Source organism: Rhopilema esculentum, chromosome 7 (genome assembly GCF_057945365.1).
Source record: "Rhopilema esculentum isolate cy_ngs chromosome 7, ASM5794536v1, whole genome shotgun sequence".
Lineage (NCBI taxonomy): Eukaryota > Metazoa > Cnidaria > Scyphozoa > Rhizostomeae > Rhizostomatidae > Rhopilema > Rhopilema esculentum.
In genome coordinates, this window is record NC_142821.1 from 13,224,803 (window position 1) to 13,233,945 (window position 9,143).

Genomic DNA, 9,143 nt, shown 5'->3' on the forward strand with positions numbered 1-9,143 from the left:
GACGGTCTGGAAGCCTTTTTTTCTTTGCGATGTCATGTTTTTGTTTACGAAAAATGCGGTCATGTGGTATCGAACGTGCACACGTATTCGGGTTGAAGAGACGCATGTTATGAAAATGATTGTGCATGTTGCCGGCGATCTTGATACATATTCTATGTTCGCATAAATTTGCTCAAAAATAACTGTTTAAGTGCGAGTCAGGGATGCCTGGCAATAATTGTGCCTTCAATCATTGCGGTACAAGTCGAAGATCGAAAGGAATTGGGCTGCTCAAACTGCCAACTCCAAGGTCGACGATGTTGAGACAAGGAATGTTGAGAAAAAGTTTTGGCTGTTCTGAAAAAATATCGTGTAGAAGATGAAGGTTTCAAGCGTCAGCTAGCTGCTAATACACTACACATATGTGAAAAACATTTTCGTCCGGAAGATATCGAGATATGTAAGTTGAACTATACTAAGTTTACTTGATTTGTTGGTCTACAGCAAGTTCAGCGGACATTGTGAATCCGAATAACATGTTTTGCTGGATGTCATATTGGAAGGGGAGCGTTTCCGGACCCTTGGTGACTTGTGATTCGTTAATACAACCCAAAAAACTCCTCGACATGTACGACATGAAGTTAATAGACATCCATTTGGATTTGCTTCGCTAACCTGTACTTTATTATCTGATCGTAGTCAGGTTTTAAAAACAAATAATGGAAATATTAAAACCAGTAAATATGTACTTTCGATTTTGCTTCTTAGCTACGGAAGCTTTATGATTTTAATTATTCTTGTTATATGCAAATACAATGCACAAGATTCGTTTTAAAATCTTGAATTTAATCAATCCTAAAACCAAATGTAAACAAATCTTTTTATTTAACCTAACTAGGCCCTTTTTCTTTATGTGAGTTTAAAGGGGCTGGATAAGAAATTTGCCCGCGGGACGCTACGCGCACAGTTTGTGTTGATCTTTGGGTGAAAGATCAATCTTGTCATTGGATTTTTTATAGGAAAATTGCCTACAGCAATCTTTCTGCATAGCTTTGAGCACAAGAGGAGCAAGTAGTAAAAAAAGGGAATTGTAAAGAGGATAGTCGTTTTTATTATTTTATTGATATATTTTGTACGTGCGCATGGAGAAAAGGAAGAGGAGAAGGCCGAATTTGACGGAGTTTGCTGCAAAGAAACAAAGACAGTCTGTTCGATCATGGCAAAGTTTGCACAGGAGGATATATTTAACAAACCAAGTGTTTGAGCAGTGGTCCTTATTGAAAGCAACAGGCACATTCTCAAGTGATTCTGTTCTTGCTTCCCACCTTATATCCTTGGAATTTCGCCGGAGAGACAGGTAATAATCGCCTAGATCATGTTCCTTTTGCCATGGCCTAGACCTGATCTATCATGTATTGACTGAAAAACCTTTTTTAAGGCATTGTTTTAATTTAGTAACACTAAAATTGATTTCTTCTTCTGAAATATAAAAACTATTGTTATGTCAGTGTGCATTACCTGTAGTTTACAGTATGGAATAGACCTTGATCTTGACCTAACCTGTTTCTAATGCCTTACGCAAAATTGTGAAAAATAAACAAACTTCATTTGGGCACAAACCTAAAACCAACAGTTTGATGGTCAATGTAATCCCTAAATTATTGACTGAATTTTCAAATTGGTAAACTCGTTTAACAGTGTCAAACCTTTATTTTTAGGTACAAATATTGTGCTGCTGGTTCAGATAACAAAAGAGATGATGCAAAGCCCAGAATAAATAATCTGAAAAATGGAAATACAATCCAAGAACAAATAACTGGACAATCAAGAAGCTGTTTAATGAAAAGGACTATCCTTATGTCCCAATGATAATTGCAAGATTCTAAGAAAACAAATTTCAGAATATGGAGATTTAAATAAAAAGACTGTTCTGAAGGAAAGTGACCCAAGAAAGATTGCTGCCACAATTGGAAAATCTCCTCCAGAGCCTACTGCTGAAATTGCAAAACGATATGTTAGCAGGCTTGACTTTGCAAAAAAATAGATCATGTATATATTTAGAGTAAAGGTTTTATGCATTTTATATTTGCCAGAATTTTCAAGAAAATTGCACACTCCTGAAAATTTTTTTTGCAAAAAACAATAGAATAAATTTCAAACATGATGTTTAGATAAATAAACAAGCTTTCCTAAAACAAAGTGAAAATTATGGCGAAAACAGTGTTGATGCCCAGTGCTGTGTGTCTTTTTGTTAATGTTAATGTTCTTCGAAACCCATATATATATGCCAGTTGGTGAGGGGTTATTGCTCCTGATGCATAAAGCAGCACAAGATGGGACCACCTTGCGACTGCCTTTCCAAGATAGACATGTTGCCACAAGGCAATTGTGTGTATCCTGCCTTGCAAAATGCATGTGTGCTGTTGTCTCTTCTGTCATTTCTGATGTCTGTGGTATTTTTTATCACCATTTCTAAGTTTTCTGGATCAAGGCAGAATTTTGAAAATTTTCTCCTTGACGTAATGCATTCAGCTTTATTGCAACATTTATTTTCAATGTCACGTTGCATTTCTCTGCATTTTCTACACTTATACCACTATGGCAAGTTGGGGTCATTTGACTGAATGTCTCTCTGCTGTGCATCTTCCTGTAAAACACTCTCTGCTGTGCATCTTCCTGTAAATTCCATGCTACCAACTCCACATTTATACTTAACAGAGACCAACTTCTTCAACTCTTTGATTGGCAGGGTCTCGATGAAGTTCTGTTTGAAACAATATAATAATGTGATTTGACATGCGGCCCTAACTAAACTTGCTTTAAAAATTTCCTTGAACAGCCAAAATATTATTTAAAAAAAATTTTGAAAATTTCCTTGGCTATTGAACTTTTTGAGTATAGTTTGAAAAGTTATATCCTACAAGAACTAACAAATAGTTCTAAGGCATGCAAAATTTGCATAACTTTACCTAAATTTATTCATTAGAATTATTTTTGTTTGACGAAAAAGATACTCAGGCTTGCTAAATTCTCTGCTTGCCAAATTTCCTTTGTCTAAATGTTGGTATATTCTTAGTTTTTATTTTAGCAAATTATTAACTGTAGGTATGCTCTCTGATGCTGTATGTAAATTTAGTTGTTTATTAACCAGAATATACACTTACCTCCACAACAAGGTTTTCTTGTTGGTCTTCTTCATCTTTACCAACACTCGTTTGTTGCATTATGTGTAGGTGAATTAATATGCACCTGAAGAAGAGTAGAAACATATGGCCATTTGAAAAAATATCTTTATGTGTAGAATCAATGACTAAATATGAAGGGTTCAACAAAATGTTAGTAGAATCTTGTATAGTAGAAACTTTATTGGAAAGTTCTTGTGACCCCTTAACCCTCCTGGGAACCCAAGGGCAACAAATTCTTGCACAAGTACCAAGTCATATGTTATGAGCTTATAATAACAAGGGGTTACCAAAATTGGAGAAACAGAAGAAAGCATTGGTTGAAATAAACCTTATTTACTCCTGGTGGTACTGGAAGAATGAAAAATCCTGTTTGCTAAAGGAAATATCTCAGCTTTAAAAGTTTTAGTTAAAAATCTTGCTTTTGTCATTGATTAAGGTTTAAATTGCGGAATAAAGTAAAAAATAAAAAGAAGTGTTTATCCTACCTTGTTTTTGCACGGCTGTCCTTGCCTTCTACAGCGACAGTGAGATGAACATTTTCGCTGACCATCTCTACAAATGCATCCTTTGCGCTTAGTTGTTGATTTTGTAGCACACAATTTTACTACACAGTCACAAGGTGGGTGTGCTGACTGTTGGGTGAAGAAATATTATTAATTGATGTTTATATTCAAAGATAACCATTTTTGCAAAGATGTAAAGAGTTGTTGCCCTAAAGTGAACGATTTCACAAGAACCATGCCGACATGGCCTACCGAAGAAGCCTATTCTTTTATCTAAACAGCACAAATGATATGTATAAATTATATTTTGATTAAATGAGTACTCACCACTTCTGGTCCAGAAAAAGTACTGTCGTTCTCGGCACTCTCCGAAGAATCCATCGACGAATTACCAGGGATGTAACTTTCAGTATGTTCGAAGTCCGCCATTTCGAAATCTTCCTCCAGCTCCAAATCGCCCAGGACGGCCCGTGATGCGCAATGTTTACAAATTTCTTATCCAGCCCCTTTAAAAAGCCAATAATATTATGATAATAGATAGATCTAATAGCCTTTTAATTTCTTCACAGATAAAGGTGAGAAAATGACCAAGAAATTTTTGAAAAAGGAGTCCTGCCTTCATTGAACATGCAAGTAAAATCGTTTCACTTTATACAAACGAATTGTGCAAAAAGAGAACCAAGGACAGTTGTTCAGTCAATTCCAATTGAAGACAAACAACATGTCTACTACAAGTCACTTCTGGAGCTAAAAAAGCGAGTTGGAAAACTTGTTTTAAAAGATTGGTGTGTTGCAGAGACTGATAATGAAAATTATTTCACTCTAAATCACATGGATTCACAATCTCTTGTACCAAAACTCAGCGTGATGATTGATGAAAGTTTGAGTTTCACTATCTCTGTCTTTGGGTACATCATACCAGAAAGCCACTTTCTGTATGAGGACTTTGGAAGGTCTGTTCGCAATGTAACTGTGTCAGACCTGCTGCTTAATCTTCACAGTCTCATGATTTGCCCAGGCAGCACATCATTAGGTGACGAAGGGACTGTGAGGCATGTCGTACCAATATTAGTAAATTCATTCGAGGAAGATTCAGTAAACTCTCCATTTCCTTGCAGAGAATACATCAGAGCAAAAAGCTGTTTGGTTCTGATTAAATCAGATGATGTTGGGGGCTGTATGTGAAACAGCTGTTCTGACCTTGGGCTCAAGCAGGAAAAAAAGAAAAGAAAGTCAAGGGCAAAGCTTTCTGTTCCTGCACAAGCAAAGGCACCCATCAAAGGGACATCTGTTGAATGAATCAGACTTGCACTGCAGGAAAGCAGACTGCAAAACAAGCAATTGCTGAAAGAAATAGAGAAAATGAAAGTGGTTTAGTAAATGTTGTTGTTTAGTTGTATTTACTAATTTAGTGAAAAACGAAAGAGAAACTCTCCACGTGTGTCTCTGTGAAACTTAATCACCAACTCAATTAAAAAATAGCTTTGTACAAACTCAAAAGTTGATAACAGAGAGTTATTGAAATAAATACAAAAGGAAGGGAAAAGAGCTAGATGAAAACAATAGGGCTAAAGAGTTATTACGCAAGTCGAAAACAAAAGGTGTTCTCTGCTATTGTTTTGTGAGTTTGTTTGTTTTGCAAGTTTGTGAGTTCACTACAATAGCTCCCTCCTTAGAATGTGAGCGGAGCAAAACAGGCGATTCAAACTTGTTGAGTACTAATAACCAAAGCGGTCCGGGAAATGTACTCGCCTTCCGGAACGAGTGGTTCGAGGCTGACTGACAGTTGAATTTTGTGGTGTCAATGAAGTCGTGGTATCAACTGGCAGGGGCATGGCAATGTCAGATTCAGTATGGGCAACTTTGATACGGTCGAGACTGACAGTTTTTGGTTTGCCTGTCATGATGCTCCAGCACTTTGAAAGGACCGTCATATGGTGGCTGCAAAGGCTTTTTAACTGCATAGTTTCGTACGAAAACAAATTTAGATGTTGATAATCCTGGTGGACGATAAGACTGTGGAGTCTGGGGTCGATACGGTGTAGGACAAAGGTCACGCATGGCAAATTGAAGCCGATTAGCATAGACAGACGGGTCAAGCTCGGAATGTTCTGTAGAAGATGTAAAAAATTCACCAGGTAAGCGAAGATTGCAACCAAGTATGAGTTGAGCAGGAGTGCAACCGATATCTTCTTTGATGATTGTCTGCTGGTGAAGCAGGATAAGTGGAAGAGATTTGCACCACTGGGTAGGATCAGGGGAAGCTTTTATTGAAGACTTGAGTTGATGGTGAAATCTTTCTACCATTCCGTTGGGACAAGGATGGTATGCTGTTGTACTGATCCGTTTTATACCAAGAAGCAATGTCAGAGAGTGGAAAACATCAGATTGGAATTGAGTGCCGCGATCAGTAGTGATGGTGGTAGGGATATAGGAACGCTTATTATGTGGCAAGAAATGCAATGGTTCCTATCATATCCTGTGACTTTCCATCGTTGGTGTTCGCTTCGACGAATCTTATTTAACGTGCAGAGAACACGGAGCCAGTGAGAGAGGCAGTGTATTGCTGTATAACTCTGATCTGAACTGAACTTGACTGACTGACTTACATACAAATTAACATACCTATATACAAAATAAATGTGCTGCGTAATGATGTGTTGTGATGATGTAATGATGATGCAATGGAGAAGGAAAGATCTAGACTTGGGAAGAAATCAGCATGACATAGATGTGTGAACGTGTGTACAATGGTGAAGGGAATGTCCTACGGTATGCGATGCCGTGAATGACGTAAGGGGATATCGTGGTGCTGGCATGATCACTGAATGAGTGCAAATATGGCCTGTTTTACAATATTTAAATCACTACAATAGCTCCCCCCTTAGAATGCAAGCGGTTGTGAAGCATTCGATACGAAAGGGGAAAAGTACTAGGAATAAATTTGAATATTGTAAAGAGATGAATTAAATATAGTGAAATGCGATAAAAAATTTAAGTGTTCGAAATTTAAATGTCCAACCGTTGTAAATCGATGAGAGTTCGAGACATAGCCAGTGTTTTCTTCTGTTCGTGAATTCGGAGACTTGTGCAAGGTTTTTACGTTGGATGACCAGGAACCAGCTTGTTGAGGAGTTTTTGAGCGTTGATGTTGCGTGGAGGCACTGCGGTGAGTCGAGTGCTGCGATGCGTTGAGGGCACTACGGTGAGTCGAGTGCGTTTGTTGCTTGTGTTGAAGAGCACTACGGTGAGTCGAGTGCGGTGATGTGTTTGAGGGCACTACTGTAAGTCGAGTGCTGATGGTTGTCGATGAATCCAAATGAGTTGCGTTGTGTGTGTGAAGCTGAGTTGATGTTGACGAATCCTTGTTGATGAAAAACTTGATGTGTCTGATACCATCGAAGAGTTGATGTTGTAGTTGAAGTAGAATTGACCAACGATGGGTTTGCGTGTCACGTCGTGGTCACCATTATAGGAACGCTTATTATGTGGCAAGAAATGCAATGGTTCCTATCATATCCTGTGACTTTCCATCGTTGGTGTTCGCTTCGACGAATCTTATTTAACGTGCAGAGAACACGGAGCCAGTGAGAGAGGCAGTGTATTGCTGTATAACTCTGATCTGAACTGAACTTGACTGACTGACTTACATACAAATTAACATACCTATATACAAAATAAATGTGCTGCGTAATGATGTGTTGTGATGATGTAATGATGATGCAATGGAGAAGGAAAGATCTAGACTTGGGAAGAAATCAGCATGACATAGATGTGTGAACGTGTGTACAATGGTGAAGGGAATGTCCTACGGTATGCGATGCCGTGAATGACGTAAGGGGATATCGTGGTGCTGGCATGATCACTGAATGAGTGCAAATATGGCCTGTTTTACAATATTTAAATCACTACAGGGACTCCAAACTGAGAAATCCAGTGGGTGACAAACAAACGAGCAACTGTGTCGGCAGTAATATCAGCAAGCGGGATGGCTTCAGGCCAATGAGTAAAACCATCGACACAAGTTAGTAAATATTTGTTGCCTCGAGATGGTGGCAGAGGTCTGACGATATCAATATGAACATGGGCAAAACGAGCATCTGATGTTGCAAAAGTGCCAAGCCGTGTTTTTGTATGGTGTGTGATCTTTGACTGTTGACAAGAAATGCAAGATCGAGTCCAGTTATGAATATCTTTGCTCATACCAGGCCAAACGTATCTTTGACTAACAAGATGCCGTGTAGCAGATATTCCAGGATGAGCAAAACAATGCAAGGTTTCAAAAATGAGACGACGATATGGTAGTGGAACATATGGACGAGGTTGAGTAGTGGTGGTGTCACAAAGGATGGTTCCAGCTGAAAATGGCAGAGGAAATTCTTTGAGTTGAAGTGAAGATGACCGTAGTCTTGTTAACTCTGGATCGTCCTGCTGAGCCTTGCCATGGCTGCAAAATCGAGACGAGATGAAACGTTTAGAGCATTGATTTCCACCCGAGATAGGGTATCTGCAACAATGTTCTCTGTTCCCGGACAGTGACGAATATAGGAAGTGAATTGCGAGATGTAATCCAAATGACGTGTCTCACGTGGAGAGTATCGGTCCGGAGAAACAGATAAAGCATGGGTAAGTGGCTTATGATCAGTAAAGACAGTGAAATGACGTCCCTCCAAATTGTGGAGGAAATGGCGTATGGCGAGGTAAACAGCAAGCAGTTCACGTCCAAAAGTACTGTACTTTCGTTCTACAGGTTGTAAACACTTTAAAAAGAAAGCAATGGGTTTCCAAACGCTATTGATAAATTGTTGAAGGACTCCACCAACAGCAACATTAGAGGCGTCTACCATGAGGCAATACGGTGCAATTTGAGATGGATGTACAAGAAGAGTGGCTTTGGCGAGGGCAGCTTTGATGTTGATGAAAGCAGATTCAGTATCACCGGTCAGCGGGAAAGGATCGTCAATGTTGCATTTAGGTGACAAGAGATCAGTGAGCGGCGTTAAAATTGTTGCACAGTGAGGAACAAATCGGCGATAAAAGTTGATCAAACCAAGGAATTCACAAAGCTTGCGAAGAAATGTTGGAAGTGGAAATTCCTGGATGGCTTTTACTTTAGCAGGCAGGGGTGGAATACCGTCTGCAGAAATTCTATGACCCATAAAGTCCAACGAAAGGACGCCAAAAACACATTTGACAGGGTTAATAATGACACCATACTCTGATAGTCGGCTGAATAGAATTTCTAAATGCTGTAAGTGATCAGATTCTATGGAACTAGCAATTAGTAGGTCATCGATATATGCGTAGACAAAATTAAGACCGCGAAGTACCTCATCCATGAAACGCTGAAACGTTTGAGCTGCATTTCGAAGTCCAAAAGGCATTCGTACAAATTCAAACGAACCGAATGGCGTGCTGATTGCAGTCTTTGGGACATCATTTGGATCCACAGGAATTTGATGGTAGGCAAGGACGA

At 39.0% G+C, this 9,143-nt stretch overlaps 2 protein-coding genes across 2 annotated transcripts; both read right to left on the reverse strand.

Annotated features, from left to right (window-relative positions):
• Positions 1–2,575: 2,575 nt before the first annotated feature.
• On the reverse strand, positions 2,576–3,750 carry LOC135683960 (uncharacterized). Its single transcript, XM_089109183.1, has 3 exons — positions 3,650–3,750; positions 3,144–3,228; positions 2,576–2,743 (listed from the first exon to the last, which is right to left on the reverse strand). Exons 1-3 carry the CDS (start codon positions 3,712–3,714, stop codon positions 2,576–2,578), a joined length of 318 nt encoding a protein of 105 aa, XP_088965309.1. The 5' UTR covers positions 3,715–3,750.
• A 1,765-nt stretch (positions 3,751–5,515) lies between these two features.
• On the reverse strand, positions 5,516–5,974 carry LOC135683865 (uncharacterized). Its single transcript, XM_065199249.2, has one exon. It carries the CDS (start codon positions 5,972–5,974, stop codon positions 5,516–5,518), a length of 459 nt encoding a protein of 152 aa, XP_065055321.2.
• Between the last annotated feature and the right edge of the window lie 3,169 nt (positions 5,975–9,143).

Coding starts and splice junctions, on each gene's coding strand:
- LOC135683960 (XM_089109183.1), bottom strand. CDS start 3,714: ATGGTCAGCGAAAATGTTCATCTCACTGTCGCTGTAGAAGGCAAGGAC. Junction 3,229..3,649: donor GACAGCCGTGCAAAAACAAG/GTAGGATAAACA, acceptor ACTCTTCTTCAG/GTGCATATTAATTCACCTAC. Junction 2,744..3,143: donor AAGAAAACCTTGTTGTGGAG/GTAAGTGTATAT, acceptor TGTTTCAAACAG/AACTTCATCGAGACCCTGCC.
- LOC135683865 (XM_065199249.2), bottom strand. CDS start 5,974: ATGGTAGAAAGATTTCACCATCAACTCAAGTCTTCAATAAAAGCTTCC.